We start from the raw sequence: 20,593 nt of genomic DNA on the forward strand, positions 1-20,593 counted from the left end.
GGCTATTGCAGAGCAAATGGGCACAGCAGGCAGAGAACAGCATTCAGGAATAAGGGGTAAAGGAGGGCTGGTGCAGGAACCTTTGACCAGGGCCAGATTCAGGGGGCATTTGACATGGTGCCACTTGTGGTCCCCCAACACATACACACACATAGCTATGACTAGACACTATTCTTTTTTTCCCTGCCACTGCCATCCTCCTCACAGGCCCCCCAGATGGCATTTTAGCTTTCAAATGGGAATGAAGCTCTGAGTGAAGCCACCCAGCATTGTAATTTACCCATAATGCAATGGCCCGGCCTATTGTTGGATGAAATTAATAGATCAAGAGGCTGGGTTTTATAGATTTAGGCCCACCGCTAAAACGGGCCTGACAGGGAGGGTGGGGAGTGGCAGTTTAATTGGGTCCGGTCAGAGAGGGGTCCTTCTGAGCTCCTCAGCCAGTGCCCGGCCTATCTGACCACTGGTGCCAGGCCTGCCCTTTGCTTCAGAAAAGGAGTAATGTGTGAAATGTTGGAGGGTATTTTATTTACTTGTTGTATTTATATCCCGCCTTTCCCCCCAAGAGCTCAAGGCAGCTTAAGGCAATGATAAAATAAAGTCATCTCTTCCATCCAGAGTTACTGCTACAGGATTCATAAGGCCTTGGAACCCTACAAGCCGGAGTGGTGCAAGACCCATGAAGACTGGTCACTCTATCTGTTTTCACCTCAGAATCGGTAAGGATGCTTCAGTAAAGATAGGACAACCCTATCCTCTTTTTTCCCCGTTCCAAATCCAGCTATAATTTAATTACAGTCCACTCACCAGTGGAAATTGGAGGCTCCAAAGTCGGTGAGGCAGTGAATCCGCTCCAGGTTTTAGTCCAAACTTTCAAGGAGATATCCAAGGTGCTTCAGCTGTCCAAACTCAAACTAAAGCCCAGAGCAGATTCACTGCCCAACTGGCATCAGAGCCACTGGTCTCCATGGCTACTAACCATAAATAAAGGAGTGTACACACCCAAGATATACTTAGAACAGACCCATTGAGATTAATGTCCATTAATTTCATTGGGTCTACTCTAAGAAGCACTAACATTGGATACATTCCAAAATAATAATACAAAAGCTACAGAATATAAAATGTGTGAATTCATTAAAAGGCAGGGGAGCGGAGTCACAAAGCAATGATAGATTGTCTAAGCAAAACGGCTGCATTTAGGAGAATGAACATATGATTTATTTACAGTTCACTGACCGCAAATCAAAAGTTACAGGATGAAAAATATATAAGATTGTTAAAAGATGTGGGGGGCAGGAAGGTAGATTATTCAAGGAAAATGACAATATTTAGAAATGTTGCATTTTGGGATTCACCACCACAGGGTGTGCTGATGTCTTTATCTATATAAATATAGATATAGATAAATGCCTTCATACAGAATCATAGAGCAGAATTAGAAGGAGTCCAGCGCCTTGGTTCAATGCAGGGATCCAAGTTAAAACTTACCCGACAAGTGGCTGTCCAGCTGCCTCTTGAATGCCTCCAGTGTTGGAGAGCCCACTACCTCCCTAAGTCACTGGTTCCATTGCTGTACCACTCTAACAGTTAGGAAGTTTTTTCTGATGTTCAGCCAAACTCTGGCTTCCTGTGAGCCCATTATTCCATGTCCTGCACTCTGAGATAATTGAGAAGAGATCCTGGCCCTCCTCTGTGTGACAACCTTTCAAGTATTGTATTTATTATTTGATTTGTATCCTGCCCTTCCTCCCAGTAGGAGCCCAGGGCAGCACTTGTACAAGTACTTGAAGAGTGCTGTCATATCTCCCCTCAGTCTTCTCTTCTCAAGGCTAAACATGCCCAGTTCTTTCTGTCTGTCCTCATAGGGCTTTGTCTCCAGTCTGCTGATCGTCCTCGTTGCCCTTCTCTGAACCTGTTCCAATTTCTCCGCATCCTTCTTAAAGTGTCGTGTCCAGAATTGGACACAGTACTCAAGATGAGGCCTATCTAGTACTTCACGTGATTTGGAGGAAGATCAGCCAGTGGCTATGAGCTATGAGAGTTCAATGGAGTTTTAACTTATGGACATAAGAAGAGCCTAGCTGCTAGATCAGGCCTAAGGCTCTTCTAATAGGGGCCAGCCTTAGGGGTGAGTGAGCTGGGTGGTCACCTAGAGCACCGAGCTGAGTCAGGTGCCAAGATGAGCTGAGGGAGGGCAAGGCTAAGATCAGTGGCTGCATTTTTTTTAATGTACTTTGCAGTGAGCTAGGGTGACAAAAAGCAGGTTTTAGGTAGCTTTTTAAAAAGGGAATTGGACAAATTCATGGAAAAGATCAGTCAATGGCTATTAGCTATGAGAGCTAAAGGGAGCTTAACATAGGAATGTAAGAAGAGCCTGACTGCTGGGTCAGGCCAAAGGCCCGTCTAGTCCACATCCTGTTCAAACATTGGCCAGACAGATACCTCTGGGAAGCCCACAAGCAAGACCCGAGCATGCTGCCTCTGACAGTTGAGGGAGAACAGCCTTATCACAAATTTGTCTAATCTCCTTTATAGCCATCCACGTTGATGGCCATCACTATCTCTTGTGGGAGCATGGCTGACCTATGCACAGTGTGACGTACTTCCAAGCCCAAAGGCAGTCTACCTCTCTGAATACCAGCTGATGGATAGGAAAAGCAGCAGAACAGGTGCTGACTTCAAGCAGGAACAATGAGGGAAGAACATGTGTTTATTTCTCCAACAAACCCTTCTGGTACAGGAACTAAGAGGTTGAGTCAAAGGCTTCGTGGAAAGGGTGGGTGTTGAGGAGGGATTTGAAGGACGAGAGAGGGAGATGGTATCACACAGGTGTTCTGGGGGGCAGTTCGGGGCATAAGGGACAGCAAAGGAGAAAGAATGGGGTTATTTGGTGGAGAAGAGGATCCATAGGACTCTGGGACACCTTTGCATATGAGTGAGGTCACCAAAAGGAGTAGGAATGACTCTCAGAATAGGTTCCAGATAGAACGAGCAACTGTCCTGGCTCCCAACAAGAGAAGCAGACTCAGGACTCGAAGACTGAGTTTTGCCCAGAGCTTTGTTCCAGAGGTTAGCACAGGAATGTCACATGAAAATATACTACGCCTAAATTGGGATACAGAGCACCAGCAAGTGAAACTAGGCTGTGGAAGCAATAGAAATTTGTCACAACAAATGTCTCACTCCAAGCACTCTAAATAACAGCAAGGGGGGCGGGCATTCTCCTTGCACAAGCTAAATCTAGCCCTTTCCAGTCTTTGAAGCAAGGCAGAGGCTTCTCCTGGGAAAAGGGGTTGTAACCGTCTTTTCTCTCTTCTGCATGACCTTGGGGAAACTGCCAGTTCTGACTTTGTTAGAGATCTCCCTTTCCTTATCACTCTGGAATTGTCCAGCAGTTTCATTAAGGTCTGGCTTCTCCAAGAACAAATCTGGGCTAGGTGCCAGCAGTGACCTCAGGCTACATTCCTCAGATTCTGTCACAGGTGAAGGGGGACTGCTGAGGCCTTCCTTACCAGGAACACTAACAGGGCTGACAGGGATTTCAAGACATTTTCCCCCATGGTCTCCAGCATCTGCAACCCCCTCCCCATTCACCCAATCCTGCCAAATGTTCTCTGTTGGGGCCCTGACAGCAACAAGGGAGAAAAGCCTTAGCTCTGGGTGGTAGAACTGGAGGACTGAAAATCACGGACAGTGATGTACTGGGATAAATGAGTGGAGAGGGAAGAGGGGCCAAGGCTGTGAAAGGCTTTGAAGGACAAGATCACAGAGGAGGCCGGGAGTCAGAGGAGCAATTTCAGGAAGGGCATCATGTGCTAAGAGTGACAAGAACGATAAGCAGAGTGCTAGAGTTGAGGAGCAGTTCCTCAGTGAAAAACAGGAAGTGTACATACATACCCGGCACTTTCACAGACCCTCTCTGTTCTGTCCTTGTCTTCAAGGCTTCGGGCCAACTGCCAGAAGGTGATCGCACACAAGATGTTTGACCACGTGGTCCTTGTCTTCATCTTCCTCAACTGTATCACCATCGCACTGGAGAGGCCGGACATCGACCCCAACAGCACGGTGAGCCCTGGCTCATTCCGAAAATGCCAAGTCGCTGGGAGAAGCTAGGTGGAAGACCAGATCCTGAGGCCCATTTACTTGGGGCCTGCAAGCTTTAAGCAGAAAGGCAAAGCAGAGATGAGGAACCTGTTGCCTCTCCAGATGTTGCTGGACTTCAGCTCCCATCATCCCTGACCGCTGGCCATGCTGGCTAGGGCTGATGGGAGTTGGAGTCCAATGACATCTGGAGAGCCACAGGTTCTCCAAGTTTTTTCATCCCAAGGGCTGCATTTCCTCATGGGTAACCTTCTGGGGGTTTCATGCCAGAAGTGGGGAAAGTGGGTGTGCCCAGTGGCAAAATGTGGGTGGATGTAACTCTTACCTTTCCACTGTAGACAATCCAGCCACACAAAAGCCAGAGTTTTCTGTACACACACCCCTCTCCATCCTCCATCCAGACAAGCGAAAGGCACCATCACAGTTCAAGGATACATTCCAGCCAGCCAGAAGCAATTGAGAAGGACACGGAGCAGGCTGGTGAGGGGCATGCCCTCGGAAGAGTGTTGAGGGCCAGATAGAGAGCCCTGGAGGGCCGCATTCAGTCCACAGGCCAGACATTTCCTACCCTAGTTTTAGTTGATTAAGCACTACCAGCCCACTTTCATTGGAAAGGCAAATTTTAATTGTTGCAGGTGCAAATTAAGGGCACTACTTTTTGAAAGGCATGTGATCATAAGAGAGAGTGGAAAAGAAAACTATTCACTAATAGGCAAAAAACCTTGCAGTTTAAGAATGTACCTATAGCCAACAGATATTTCTATCAAACTTTAAAAAGCAGTGAAATTGGATAGCTATAACGAATGCACCAGGGGAGCAGGAGACCTGACCTCCTCTCTGAGATATTGTACTGCCCTACAAATTTGTCAAAATGCAAACATAATTTGGGTTGGTCTTTCACAGTCCAATCCACTTCCTGTGTAGATTGGAAGAATTTGGTAACATGTGCCTCTGTCCCTGGCCACATCCACACCAGACCTTTATTTCACTTTAGACAGTCATGGCTTCCCCCAAAGAATCCTGGGAAGGGTGCTGAGGGTTGCTAAAAGATACCCTGTTCCCCTCACAGAGCTTCAATCAGAGCAACTGATTGTTAAACCCCTGTGGCAACTGGAGCTCTGTCAGGGGAATCGGAGTCTCCTCTCAGCACCCTTCACAAACTACACTTCCCAGGATTCTTTGGGGGAAGCCTTGACTGTCTCATGTGAAATCAAAGTCTGGTGTGGGTGTGGCCCCCTGATTAGCCAAGCCCAACAGCTGTGAGTCTGGCGTTTAGAATTCTGACAGTTGGTTCTTACTCATTGAGTTCAAGCCAAAATTTCTTAATTAAAAATCAGCCAGGCATTTTTTAAACTTTTAAACTGCAACAGATGAAGGTCAGAGTACGGAGCAAGGTGAGTAATAGGATTACAGGTACTCTGTGAACATGGCTGATTTTTAATGAATTTCAACAGATTATGAGAACTCTGACAGAAAAAAGTCCAAAAGGGCTCTGGGGTTTCTCTCTCTCTCTTTTTACACTTTGAACTCTCGATTCTCTCTGACTGTTTTGTGTATCACCATAAAAACTTAGTGAGTTGTTAAGCAAGCATTTCTGAGTTCAGAACTATACATTTTGTAAGGTTTTGTTTTGAAATGAGCTTATGGGAAGCATCAGAATTGCTGGGGGGGTATTTTCAATTTAACATTGCGGAATGCGAAAAATCCATGCTGACTATAGTATACAGGCACTCTTGTGGCTGTATAATTAAAGATGCCCTTTCCTTTTCAGGAGTAGTTGCTCTTTTGTCTGTTAAAGTGTAAAATTCTTTCTTTCGACAGGAGAGGATATTCTTGAGCGTGTCCAACTACATTTTCACCGCCATCTTTGTTGTCGAGATGATGGTTAAGGTAAATGCTGAACCAGGAGGCATGCAGAAAAGAAGTCATCACAGCAGGGTTTATTTAGACAATTTTTTTGTTTATATGCTGCTTATATTTAAATGAAACTCTAAGCAGTGTAGAACTTAAGCTAAGCATCGTAAACAGCAAATACAACAATAAAAATTGCACAATCTATAAAATAGCATTGATAACTGAGCAGAACATCCTCTTTAGTGTCAGCATTTAGTATAAACATTGTGTATAAAAATGAACTGCAAGAAATATAAGACAAATCGTAGCAAACATAGTAGGCTGAACAAAATTTCCCCCAGGCTTCAATAAAAAATAACAAAAATCAAGTTAAAAAAGTCAAGCTTATTTTTAAACATAGTAAAGCGCCAGGTAAAAACCTACCTCTTCGCCCAGGCATTTTAAACTTTTAAATTTAAATTTTATTTTATTTTAAACTTAACTGTAATTGTATTTTTATTTTATTCGTATTTTAATTTTGTTTTTAAATATGTTTTATATTGTATGTTTTAATCCACACATGTTCGTTTTTTAAATGTGGTTTTATTTTGCTGTACACCGCCCTGAGAGCTCGTTGCTATAGGGCGGTTTAAAAGCGTAATTAAATAAATAAATAAATTAGTCTTGTTTCAACTGTATATAAGCCAGTCTCCCCATTACATAGAATGGGATGTGGGATTGGAAAATTGTGGAGCATTCTGCTCCAGCTTAAAAAGAGAGTTTTGCTCCTTTATGATAAAGAAGGGGGGGAACCCTCCCTGCATGGAGTAAACTAGCAGGTATGAGAGAGATGCTTGCTACAGGCATTCCCCTGGATTGCTGATGCTCTACATGCAGGGAAAATTGCTTTGGAGTTTGTTTTGTGTTTGTTTCTTTTTACTGGGGACATTCAAAATAGGAGCCCTCTACTCTCTGAAGTGGCATAGTCCAGAATTCTACCACCTCAGTCTACCATTGGAAAAGGGACGTAGCTCAGTGGCGGATCATTTGCTGTGCATGCCAAAAGGTTGCAAGGTCAATCCCTGGCATCTTCAGGTAGGGCTGAGAGAGAACGTATAGACGGTATTAAGCTAGATGGACCCGTGGTCTGATTTAGGGCAGGCTGGCACTGATTGGGACTGGTAGGGCAGGAGGCAGGGAGGTCAATAGTAGGTGGAAACAGACCCACTGAGATGCAGAGCCAACTCATTCCAGCTGCATCCACTTCCTCTTCCCTGCTGAGTTCTACAAGGGCAAGGTTGGTGCAAAGGAGGAGGAAACTGAGAGGAACTTCCACCCCCTGGCACTGGTTGTAAGTGGGGTCTGCCTAAGGGCAGATTAAGGTTGGTGGGGCAGTGCCCCATGCCCCCTAATGGAGTCAGTATCCGGCAATGTCCTGTGTACCTCATTCTGTAGAATGGGTTGATCTGCCAAACTATATATGTGAGAAAGGATTTCTAAACTTATCAGCTATTGATCTGCTTGCTACCCGATATATTCAGAAGCTAAAAGCAGCTTGGCCTTTAAACATCTGTTATAGAGATCATATTGAACAGCAAAATAGGGAAGCGGTCAGAAACTGTGCAAGGGTTAGGAAAACAAGAAGTTGTGGTTAGGCAGAAGAATGTGTCACAAGAGATGTCAGTTTGAAATGTTGTAGCCACATGAGGCTGGCATGAGCCATCTGCATGATAGGGATGGTACCAGCCACCTGGCACATGGATGGGCATGGCATAAGGTGGGACAAAGTCCACCCTTGGGCGTAAGGTTTTACCATATATAGTTGCAAGTTTGTGCTTTTTGCTATGACATGTATCATGACGTATTTTGACTTTATAAACTTTTATCAAGGGTCTCGGGCAGCGACGGTCGTTTTGCGGCCCCTCTCCCTGATGGCCATCAGTGTATGTTTTCTTGCTTAATAAAACTCTGTCCTTCTGGCAGTCAATTAAAACAATTGGTTTTGCAGTTTTTCCTTCAGCATATGCCAGCAGATCTCCGCTTTTCAGCCTCGTCTTCCTCTCTGCCTTTAGGTCATGGCCCTCGGCTTCTTCTCTGGGAAAAACACCTATCTCCAGAGCAGCTGGAATATCCTGGATGGGGTCCTGGTCTTTGTGTCTATCATCGACATCGTTGTCTCCATGGCGTCTGCAGGCGGGGCCAAGATCCTGGGGATCCTTCGTGTCCTTCGGCTGCTGCGCACTTTAAGACCCTTACGGTACTTCCTTTTGTCCTCTGCGGAATCACCTGTCAGGGCCACCTGCTTTACCACTTGTGGGTGGGGGAACAAGCAAGTCAAAGCAGCTTGCTGAGGGGACAATTTTGATCACAAAAATGGCCGACTGAAAAAGGATTAAACGCGGCCTCTCCCAGCATTGCAAGCAGATTTAAGAGCCCTGCTGGATCAACCAAAGGCCCATCGAGTCAAGCATCTAGCTTCCCAGAGCCATCAGCCATCAGCCACCGGGAAGCCTGCAAGCAGCGCATCAGGGAAACGGCTCTCTCCCAGTCCTGATCCTCAGCAACTGGTATTAAGCAGTAGACTGCCTCTGGACATGGAGGTTTGATATAGACACCTCGACCAGCGGCTATTGATAGACATTTTCTCTGCTTACAAACAGAGTTTGCAGCTCCCCCACCCCACCTCAAGGCTGTATTTCAGTCAAAAAAGAAAATGGGAAGATCAGTCATGGAACACCTGCTTAGCACAGGTCTTGGCTTTCAGAGGGGTCTAGGCTTCTGGAGCAAGGGTAGCCAATGTGAAGCCCTCCAGGTGCTCCTGGACTGTGACTCCCATCAGTGTCTGCTGACTGGGGCTGACGAGAGCTGGAGTCCAATATCTGGCCAAAGACCAGGGATGATGGGAGTTGACATCCAACATGTGGAGGCCACCAGACTCGTTGCTTCTCTTTTTGGAGGGTTGGAAGCCCATCGAAACATTGTTTAGGCCTGTACTTCAGTGACAGAAGATCTGCTTTAGCTGCAGAAGATCTCAGGTTCAGTCCCTGACATCTCCTAGTAGGGCTAGGAGAGAACCCTGTTCGAATTCCTAGACAGCCACTGTGAATCCATGTAGACAGCACTGGGCTAGATAGGATAATGGTCCGACTCTGTACAAGTCAGGTCCCAGTGCTCCTATTAAGGCTGTGAAGGTCAAAGTTATCACCTTAGCCCGGATTCTGGCAACCTGTAGAGCTCTCCTAAGATCATGTTCCCTCCCTACAGTTGGTCCCAGGCAAAAGGCCCACAGCTGCATGGCAGAGCATCTGCCTTGCGTGCAGAAGGTCCCAGATTCAATTCCTGGAGGCATCTCCAGGTAGGGCTGGGAAAGATTCCTGCCTGAAGCCCTGGAGAGCCACTGCCAGTCAGTGTAGACAATACTGAACCAGATAGACCAATGATCTGGCTCAGTTTAAGGTGTGTTCCTAAGTTTTCAAAAGCCAGGCTGGCACATTCTGGACCATCCATAGTTTTCCAGCTGTCTTAAGTACAGCAGCTTTACAGATGTGAAGTGGAGAGCGCTGCATATTTAACTGTGCTCATCACACATGTTGGTTTATACTTAGGATTGAACACGGGGCTGGTGGGGTTCTTCTGTCTGTGTTTTTGGAGGAAATGGGTGGCCAGGGTGACCACAGTTCAGGATCTCCTTGTTATGAAGAAGCCACTTGCTTGCTTGCTTCTTTACCTTGTTCAACTGAAGAAGCATCAATGTAAAATATTTCTGTCTGAGTGCCCTGCAGGCCTCTGCGCTCTGATGCCTGTGGTTGGTGGTTTTCTAAATGTACCTCTTTGCTTCTCCATGCATCTGAAGAGAAAGCCAAAGCAGGCTCCCCTCCTCCCAACACATACGATTAACCTTCCTGTGCAAGTAGAAAGGTTGAGCTTGTCTGTGGCACTCAACATTATCATACTCGCACTGTGAGCAAGATAAACACTGTCCCTTTGTTGCATTTGTATCAGAGCTCTGGATATCAAGCCGGTGCCCATCATTTAAATGACATGTTAAATTGCAAAACCTCACAGTTGTTCCAGCAGCAATAGGCATGGCCCCAGCGTATAGCATGTCAGTCAGGGAGTGGGTTGGGGGAGGAGAGATAACGGGCGAGGAATCGCATTGGTCAGGAGCAGATTGGCATTTGAACCACAGCGGGTAACATTTCAGGAACTCCAAGCATCTGCAGACAAACTTTCTGCTCAATGCCACTGAGGAGCAATTTAGCTTCTTGTCAACAGCCAAAGTCAGATGACCCTTTCAATATTTGAAACAAGGGGAAAGGGAATGTTTATTTCTTTCTATCAAGCAATATCCAAGGCACCTGGAGAGAGAGAGAGCGCATGCTTGAGGATCTTGTCTCCACTCTCTTTCTGGATCTATGGTTTCACATCATGGCTAGCAAAAGACAGAGCTGCTATTTTCCTTGTGAGATGTCTGTGAAAATGAACTATGAAGTACCTATAATTCAGCTTGTGTGTGTGTGTGTGTTGAGGGGATGGAGGTCTTAATTTGAGATGGGGCATTTTGGGGAGGGGTTAATCCCAATACCTTTATTATATTCCAAGAGATCTAATCCCAGAAGGCTAGCCAACCAACCAACAGCTCTGTGGCATCTTAAAGGCCATCAAATATATTGTAGCAACAGCTTTCCTAGGCTAGAATAGATGTCTGGAGTAGCCAACATGATGCCTTCCAGATGTTGTTGGACTCCCATCAGCCCCAGCCACCATGGCCAATGGTCAGGGTCATGTGGAAGATACCACACTGGTTACCCCTAATCCACATTATCAGATTTGGAGCAGGAGGGTCAGATTGTAGCATGTAAAGTAGTAACATGTGAAGTAATAATTCAGAAGAGTACTTCTGAGCATATGCTGTGTGCTTTTTCTTCTCCGTTCCTTATGATATGCTTCAAACACTAAGGAGAAAGTCTCAGTCTCCTCCACACTTTCAGCTCCGCCCACAAGATTGCTGCCCTGGGCTACTGCTGGGAGGAAGGGCAGGATATAAATCAAATAATTAAATAAATAAATAAAGATCCCAAGCTGGATTTGCTCTGTCTGTCTGTTATTCTGATTTATATCCCACTTTTCTGTACTTGGCACTCAAGGCAGCTAATAATAAAATTACTCTAAAAGTGCTGCAATATTTAAGTAAAAGAACAGGGAAGACTAATGTTTAAAAATCCAGAATGCAACAAATCATAAAACACAATTTGATTTTTTTTTTAATCTTCTTCCCAGAGTCATCAGCAGAGCACCAGGGCTGAAGCTTGTTGTGGAGACGTTAATATCCTCTCTCAGGCCAATTGGCAACATCGTGCTCATCTGCTGTGCCTTCTTCATCATCTTTGGCATCCTAGGAGTACAGGTAACAGTTGTCCTTGCTGGCTTGGCCAGTAAAGACTTTTCGGCACCCTCCCACTTCAACAACTGGTTTGCCCCAGTGACTCAAATCGTCTGGAGCTAGGGGTGGGGGAGAAATCTGATATAGTTCACAACTGAATGCAAACCTGTCTAATATGTAGTTCCCAAAACACAGCTGTCCTTTGAAATGTGCACTTCTCCTATTTATCTATTTATTTATTGTTTGATTCAGATCCCGCCCTTTCTCCCAGCAGGAGCGCAGGGCGGTATTCTCCTAATGTTACAATGCAACTTTCCCACCCAAAAATGTGCACAGAAATGTACATATTAGAAAGTGTGCATAACAATGCATGCATTAGTGAAGACAGCATACAAAAATGCATTATAATAGGAGGGATTGCTTGCAAAAAAAATCTGTATATTAGGCAAACTGCATATAAAAATGTGTACATCTGGGGAAATGTACACTAAAAATTCTGACAATTTTTGTGAGGACTCTTCTTTTTTTAAAAAAAAATGCAAACTAATGTAGAAATGTGGAGAGCTGAACTTCAGAATATAAAAAAGGGACTTTGAGAGAAACCGCTCATTCCAATATGGGTTCAAGATGTTATCTAACATACCAGTCTGGCTCATCTTCCATTGAAAGTGGACATCAGAATGCCATTATACATGATAAAAGTGTATAAGATTATGCACGGCATGGAGGAAGAGGATGGAGGGAAGTTTTCCTCCCTCTCTCATAACACTAGAACTCGGGAACATCTAATGAAGCTGAATGTCGAAAGATTCAGGGCAGGCAAAAGGAAGTGTCTCTTCACACAGGAGGCAGTGATGGCCACCAGCTTAGATGGTTTTAAAAGAGGATTAGACAAATCAATGTAGGAGAAGGCTATCCATGGCTACTAGCCATGATGGCTGTGCTCTGCCTCCATAGGCAGAGGCAGCTTGTTTCCGAATGCCAGTTGCCGGAAACCGCAGGAGGGGAGAGTGCTCTTGCACGCAGGTCCCATGGGCAACTAGGTGAGCCATTGGCCTGATCCAGCAGGACTCTTCTTGTGTTCTTATCTGAGCTTCGAAAAGTTACTTTTTTTGAACTACAACTCCCATCAGCCCCAGCCAGCATGGCCACTGGATTGGGCTGATGGGAGTTGTAGTTCAAAAAAGTAACTTTTCCAAGCTCTGGTTCTTTGATAATTGTGTGGTCTCTCCAGTGGAGGAAGAGGCAGTTGTGACTGAGCAGAGGCAACTCCGAAAACATAGGTCACATGACATTCAAACATCCCTCATCCAGCCCAAGTTAGGTCAGGTTCTCTCTCTCTCTCTCTCTCTCTCTCTCTCATTCTCTCTCTCTCTCTCTCTCTCATTCTCTCTCTCTCTCTCTCTCTCTCTCTCTCTTATTCTTCCTTGTTTAATTTTTTTCATCCTCTTCAACCCAGCTATTTAAAGGCAAATTCTACTACTGTGAGGGGCCCGACATCCGAAACATCTCCACCAAAACCGACTGCACAAACGCCCACTACAGATGGGTCCGGCGGAAGTACAACTTTGACAATTTGGGGCAGGTAAGGGAAAGAGAGGCATAACGCTCTTATCAGGGCCTTCATCCACCATGCAAATCCAGCTTTGCAACTTGCCTTCCAAACATATGCATCTTGCAATGCTTCAAGGTCCCCCACCTGTATATACTGAAAGTGTCCTATATGTGCCCTTTTATGCATATACATTAGTTGGCTGTGCCTGTCATTGGCTCTGGCACCACCTACTGTTGGCCTCCCTGCATTCCACCTAGGGCTGTAAGAAGGCATAGTTTTTAATTCCATCCTGTGTGCACCACGTGCAACTCATTTTCCATTTTGCTGCAGTTCATCTCTCACCAAAAACTACATCTCACTGTCCGCTGTGAGAAAATTTTGCATAGTTTATCACATACATTGTGAAAATTAAATAATTTTCATTGACATTGCATCATTCCACCCCATAATGCAAAGGTAATTCAAATGGTGTGTGTGTGTTGGGAGGAACATAATCAATTGCATATCATTTGTGGACTGAGAGCAACAAGAGTGAATACTGATCATATTTGCAGGATTGATTGCCATTTTGGACATGGCACAAATAATCAATCTGGGTCCATTTCCGCTTCCATTTCCATTTTTGTCAGAATTCTCCAACGTCCTTAATTCCGTCTACTCATCCCATTGGGCAACAGCCACTACCGTCTAGCCCAAGCTTTTCTGCTACCACATCCTCCCCTTTCATCCCCATCTCCAGCCCTGACACATCTCATCTTGCATCTGCCTCTAATCTCTCAGCCTGCGTCCTTGCCTCTGTCAGCTGCTTTCATCTCAGGCCATCAGGGACCCCAGCAGCTAACTCAGCCTTGCATACTGACTGGAGACAAAGCTCAGATGGAGCTTTCTCTCTGAGCATTTGCACCAGTCAGGAAAATTAGAAGCGATTGCCCGGAGCAGATAGCAGCTCCTCAGAGCAGTTCTGCTGGGATGGGAGGTGTGCGGGAAGTGGGCTCATGATGGGCCTGAGGGGCAACTTGGCTCTAATTGAAGGAGCAGCTGAGCGACAGGAGTCGTGACCTCTCCTTGTCAGAAAGGTCCGAGATGCAGAATGAGAGAGTGAAGTGGCATTGGAAGGCAGAGGTTAGCCACATACGAGAAATGCTGACAAGGACTAATTCACACAAGCAAACATTGTGGCTGGGTTTAATTCAAACCAGGCCCCAGGGGAGAAGCCATCACTTTGGATGCTTTGCACTCAAAATGTCTCAGGTTCAATCCCCACCATCTCCTTTTAAAGAAAGATCTCAGATAGCAAAAGACTGGGAGGGGGATTCTCTCTGCCTGAAATCTGGGAGCTGTTATCAGCCCAAGTGGATGATCCTGGTCTGGATGGACCAATGATCTGAGCCAATACAAGGCAGTTTCTTGTGTTCAATTGCCCTTAGCCGTACGAAAATGGGAATGGACTGCCTTCAAGTCAATCCTGACTTATGGCGACCCTATGAACAGGGTTTTCATGGTAAGTGGTATTCAGAGGGGGGGTATACCATTGCCTCCCTCTGAGGCTGAGAGGCAGTGACTGGCCCAGGGTCACCCAGTGAACTTCATGGCTGTGTGGGGATTCGAACCCTGGTCTCCCATGTCATAGTCCAACACCTTAACCACTACACCACACTGGCTCTCTACTTTTGGTTTTTTAAAGAGATGGGACTGGGCCGTTGAACACATGAAGCTGTCAAAAACACCTGAGCATGTCCAGGTTGCATGACTATCATAGAATCACAGAATCATAGAATAGTAGAGTTGCAAGGGGCCTATAAGGCCATCAAGTTCAACCCCCTGCTCAATGCAGGAATCAAAATCAAAGCATTCCCGACAGATGGCTGTCCAGCTGCCTCTTGAATGCCTCCAGTGTCGGAGAGCCCACTACCTCTCTAGGTAATTGATTCCATTGTCGTATGGCTCTAACAGTTAGGAATTTTCCTGATGTCCTGTGGAAATCTGGCTTCCTACAACTTAAGCCCATTATTCCATGTCATGTACTCTGGGATGATCGAGAAGAGATCCCGGCCCTCCTCTATGTGACAACCTTTCATGTACTTGAAGAGTGCTATCATATCTCCCCTCAATCTTCTCTTCTCCAGGCTAAACATGCCCAGTTCTTTCAGTCTCTCCTCATAGGGCTTGGTTTCCAGTCCCCTGATCATCCTTGTTGCCCTCCTTTGAACCCGTTCCAGTTTGTCTGCATTCTTCTTGAAGTGAGGAGACCAGAACTGGATGCAGTACTCAAGATGAGGCCTAACCAGTGCTGAATAGAGGGGAACTAATACTTCACACGATTTGGAAACTATACTTCTGTTAATGCAGCCTAATATAGCATTTGCCTTTTTTGCAGTCACATCGCACTGTTGGCTCATATTCAGCTTGTGATCAACGACAATTCCAAGATCCTTCCCACATGTCGTATTGCTGAGCCAAGTATCCCCCATCTTATAACTGTGCATTTGGTTTCTTTTTCCTAAGTGTAGAACTTTGCATTTATCCCTGCTGAATTTCATTCTAGTCCTCATACAAACCCATCTTTAGCTCCAGGAGCTCCAGGATCAGGGTGGTAACTCTCTGTGAATGCTCTGACCAGAAATTTTGATCCCTGCTCTCAGCGTGACTTAAAAGGAAGGGTGGGGGGGGGAATTGATTCAGTTCACATTTCAAGCTGAATTTATCTTGCCCTTTTGGGAACAATATGAGAACCGAAACACAGCCATCCTTTGAAATTCGCACTTCTCTGAATTTTGCGATGCAGTTCTCCAGCCAAGCGATGTTTACAAAAATGCAGGTATTAGGGGAAAGTATGCACAAAATGAATATATTGGCGAAAATAATACGCAAAGATGCATTATAATAGGATAAACTGCTTGCAAAAATATGTACATTAGTCAAAACTGTGTACATAAATGTATTTATTAGGAGAAATTTGCACTAAAATGCTGAAGAATTTTCATTTGCTTTTTTTTAAAGCAAATTGCTGCAGACATGTGGAGAACTGAATTTAAGATTAGACAAATGAGAAACTGAGAGAACTGAAAGCGACAGAACATTCCATCCCTACTAAAAAGTCTTTCAGAAGGCACAACACTGAGCAATCAAGGATCTCTCTGGGCTCCACTTTCCTGGTTTTAATTTTTTTTAACAGAAAATAAAATACATCCCACCTTTCTTTTAAATGGAATTCAAAAACCATTACAACCATTCACAGAACCACAAAACATAACCTGCCCTGCTGCTGAGACCATCATCAAAGGCCCCTCTCTAAGTGACTCCGCCTTCTGAGATTACTCCATGAGCCCACAACAAATGCCAAGATGTATCACTGAACACGAAAGTCAGGATCATTCAGACCATGGTATTCCCGATCTCTATGTATGGATGTGAAAGTTGGACAGTGAAAAAAGCGGATAAGAGAAAAATCAACTCATTTGAAGTGTGGTGTTGGAGGAGAGCGTTGTGCATACCATGGATCGAGAAAAAGACAAATAATTGGGTGTTAGATCAAATTAAACCAGAACTATCACTAGAAGCTAAAATGATGAAACTGAGGTTATACTTTGGACACATAAAGAGAAGACATGATTCACTAGAGAAGACAATAATGCTGGGGAAAACAGAAGGCAGTAGAAAAAGAGGAAGGCCAAACGAGAGATGGATTGATTCCATAAAGGAAGCCACAGACCTGAACGTACAAGATCTGAACAGGGTGGTTCATGACAGATGCTATTGGAGGTCACTGATTCATAGAGTCGCCATAAGTCGTAATTGACTTGAAGGCACATAACAACAACCAAACCTGGTCACAGTGTTAACTTTAACAACAATGATAAATGGGAGAAAGGGAGATGTGGAAGGCCTGAGAAGCCATCCCTCCTACCTAATACAGGTATCTGGAATGTCAATGTCACAGGCACAAGAGACCTTAGGAAATATGATTTTCTCAGGGTGCCTGAGCGGGACTCAAACAGTCTGAGAAACTCCATTTCCCAGAGTCCCTGCGCAGTAGCCAACACAAGTGGGTGACGATCTTATCTGGCTTGGATCATTATCCAAGCTGGAGAAGAATTATCATCCTATGACACTCGCTGCCTAATGCAAGCAAGTGTCATAAATTTCCAAAGCATGTTTCCAAGCCAAGAAATGTGAACAGAGATGTAGCAATGTGCCTTATACCGACTCAGATCATTGTCCATCTAGATCAGTATTGTCTCTACCAGAGCCAGGGAACACTTGGCCCTCCAGATGTTGCAGAACTACAACTTCCATAATCCCTAGCCGTTGACCATGCTTGCTGGGGCTGATGGGAGCTGTAATTCACCATCTGGAGGAGCAGACATTCTCCACCCCTGGTCTGCATTGACTGGCAGTGGCTGTCTGGAGTTTTAGACATGGAGTCTCTCCCAGTCTTACCTGGAAATGTTGGGGCTTGAACCTGGGGCCTTCTGCATGCAAAGTAGATGCTCTGCCGCTGAGCTGTGCCCCTTCCCAGAGGCTCCTCCTTCCCTGCATGTTTGTGATATCCTCCAGCTTTCTCTACCTGTCAGCTTGCACAATTGCCAACAGGTGGAGCCCAGGTGTTTATTCTCTTAAAAAATGGGTAGTTTTATAGAGATCTGCCTTAGCAATTGCTGGAAGGCGAGCAGCAAAAGAGGACCAGTTTTATGAACAGGGGGTGTGTGTGTGTTCTTTGCTTCCACAGGCCCTGATGTCTTTGTTTGTCCTTTCCTCCAAAGACGGCTGGGTGAACATCATGTATGATGGACTGGATGCTGTAGGCATCGACCAGCAGGTAGAAGCTAAAGACTGCAACAGTTTTATTGGGTAGAAGTTTAAAAGCCTGTTCATATATGCATGTCCATCTTTTGATGATTGGCAGCTAAGTGTCTGACCTTGGCTTGTTGAAGAACTTGGCATGGTGAGTTCTTGTGGCGGTTAATTGCTCACTCCCAAGTGTGTGCCATGTACTTTGATGAGGATGCAACCCGCAAGTGACTCATGTATAAAATCAGCCATAAAAGGCAATTTGTCAGTCTCAAATGGTGGCATTGCAATTTTGGATGCTACCATTCAACCACCATTTCAGCGGTCTATGGCAGTGCATGATGTGGTGCTTTGTGCACTCTCAAAGTACAGTTCAGTAGCTAACTGATATTTATTTATTGAAGAGCACTTTTAACTCACCCTTTCATCAACAAGTGATCCCCGATGCCCCAGTCAGATGCTGCAGTGTGAAGCTCACCAGCAAGCTCTGCCATTGCTGGGAATCACAGGCAGAGAGAGCAGGTCCCTTTGGACATCTTGTTGGCCACTGTGAGAATAGGACTGGATGGTCCTTCGGTCTGATCCAGCAGCCAGGCTCTTCTTAGCTTCTTAAGGCAATAGACCTCCTCTACCGTTCCTCCCAGGGAGAGGTCTGTTGCTTTCATGCCCTGCTTTTGGACTACTAGGAGGTGTCTGTGGAAATGTTGGACATATGAACTTAAACAGCCATCCATCAAAAATCACACTTTCCCAAATTTTCAATGCAGTTCCCCAGCTTAGTAATGTGTACAAAAATATAGTGGGGTACATGGAGATTCATATATTCATATACATACAAAAATGAATTATATTAGGGAAAATTGCTTTGCAAAGATATGTTTATTGGGCAAAATTGCATGCAAATGTTTATATTAGGAGAAATTGGCGCTAAAATGCTGATGGATTTTCATGAGGATTTTTTAAAAAACAACAAGCAAAAACTGAGGTGAAAATGTGGAGAGCTGGACTTAAGAGTGGAAGAATGAAAAACTCAGGCCATATCTGTACTATCCACTTAAAGCCCTCTTATACCACTTTAATACCCATGGCTTTCCCCCAAAGTATTCTGGGAACTGTTTTGTTAAGTGGTATAAGAGTGCTTTAAATGTATGGTGCGGATGTGGCCAGAGAAAAAACACAACACAGGGTAGAAGCACACTCATTGTTCTGCTTGTTCCAGCGTGTCTCCTCTCCTCTGAAAACAGGGGCACACAATGCTGTTCAAATCCCACCCCTTTTTACTGTAAAATCTGGTGGGACCAGCTCGACTATGTTGTTGTTGTTTTTAAAAAAAATCAGCTTCAAAGAGATTTTGCATCTGATTGGCAGATCAACCCGTTCCCCCTCCAGGTGTGGCCAATGGGAAAGTTTTGATCTGGCGACTAGTGTGTTTACTGCCACAGATTTGCCCATCACTCATCATTATGCTTCATGCTACTCAGTCCTGATAGTGGGCTACATTGAGCCATCTTGGGCTTATCCCACATTGTTTTTCTCTCTCTCCCTGTTCCTCCTTCCTTTCCACCTCCGGTGCTAGCCCAGCCAGAACCACAACCCCTGGATGCTCCTCTACTTCATCTCCTTCCTCCTCATTGTCAGCTTCTTCGTGCTCAACATGTTCGTCGGGGTAGTGGTGGAGAACTTCCACAAGTGCCGGCAGCACCAGGAAGCGGAGGAGGCCCGGCGGCGGGAAGAGAAGCGCCTACGGCGGCTGGAGAAAAAGCGCAGGAGTAAGGCGATATACATGTCTGGTCGGTAGACAGCGGTACCAATTGCAATCTTTCTGAGCCTTGCCTGCTTCCAAAGCAAGTTTTTGATTTTGATTTTTTCCCAAATTCTCCTTCTTTTTGGTTTGCTTTGGTTTGACAATGGGATGGAAGAAGTCTTTTTTTTTTTCATTCCATCTTTTGGAGATGCTTTAAGAGTCAGAGGTGACTGTTTGCTTTCTCTTTCCCCACCCCACCCCAATAGCTCCTACGTTGCACTTGACATAATATTTCCAAAGCTCAGAAATATCCAGGATCAGCCTTTAGAGCATACATAGCAGCAATGATCCCAGATGCCTAGGACTACGAATCCCATCAGCACCAGGCAGGAATGGCCAATAGTCAGGGATGATGGAAGTTTTAGTCCACGGAGAACTGATTATTTTTATTATTATTATTATTATTATTATTATTATTATTATTATTATTATTATTATTATTATTTCCTGCCTTTCCTCCCAGAAGGAGCCCAGGGCAGCAAACAGAAACACTAGAAACATCTTTAAAATATCTTTAAAAATAAATCTTTACAGCATCCTTTTTTAAAAAAACTAAAAATAATTCCAACACAGATGCAGACTGGGATATAGACCTTACTGAGTTTGATTAACCAATAGTCTGATGATACAAGGCAGCTACCTATAAATCACCTCTTTATTTAGAACTCAGGTAGAGCATCTACTTTGCATATAAAAGGTCCCAGGTGCAATCCTCATCATCTCCGGTGTGCCGGGCAAGTCCCTTGTTTGAGAGCTACTGACAGTCAGTGTCGACAGTCCTGAGCCCGATGGGCCAAGGGTCTGACTCAGGATAATGCAGCTTGCTATGGTTCTTAGATAAATGAAATCAGTAGAGGGGATCTAAGCAGCCTGTGCTGTATATGAATTCAGGGGGCATGCTTCTGAGGACAGAAACTGTTATCCTGTGTTAAAATTATCAGCAGGTTCCTTGAGGCATGGTTAAGGGCGTCATGCTGGACGCACACACATACAAACACACATACACACACAAATCACCAGTAGGTTCACCAGATGCGCATCACCCTGTTTTGCCTTGTGTCTGAAGTCCCAATGGCGCCATGCTGACCCCCTGGGACTTAAAGCATCACCAACATTTTTAAAG

The 20,593-nt window shown here is 45.0% G+C and overlaps 1 protein-coding gene across 4 annotated transcripts in view; it reads left to right on the top strand.

Annotated features, from left to right (window-relative positions):
* Positions 1-20,593, top strand: part of CACNA1H (calcium voltage-gated channel subunit alpha1 H) — a 206,140-nt gene that overhangs the window by 146,221 nt on the left and 39,326 nt on the right. For 3 of the 4 annotated variants that reach the window (XM_061599729.1, XM_061599731.1, XM_061599732.1), the window contains exons 16-23: positions 619-719; positions 3,945-4,068; positions 5,926-5,994; positions 8,010-8,194; positions 11,218-11,344; positions 12,780-12,905; positions 17,605-17,694; positions 19,243-19,456. In XM_061599729.1, coding sequence (XP_061455713.1) covers positions 619-719; positions 3,945-4,068; positions 5,926-5,994; positions 8,010-8,194; positions 11,218-11,344; positions 12,780-12,905; positions 17,605-17,694; positions 19,243-19,456 — 1,036 coding nt within the window. The remainder of the gene's footprint in view (positions 1-618; positions 720-3,944; positions 4,069-5,925; positions 5,995-8,009; positions 8,195-11,217; positions 11,345-12,779; positions 12,906-17,604; positions 17,695-19,242; positions 19,457-20,593) is intronic. The other variant, XM_061599730.1, reaches the window with a different exon arrangement.

Source organism: Rhineura floridana, chromosome 17 (assembly GCF_030035675.1).
Source record: "Rhineura floridana isolate rRhiFlo1 chromosome 17, rRhiFlo1.hap2, whole genome shotgun sequence".
Taxonomy (NCBI): domain Eukaryota; kingdom Metazoa; phylum Chordata; class Lepidosauria; order Squamata; family Rhineuridae; genus Rhineura; species Rhineura floridana.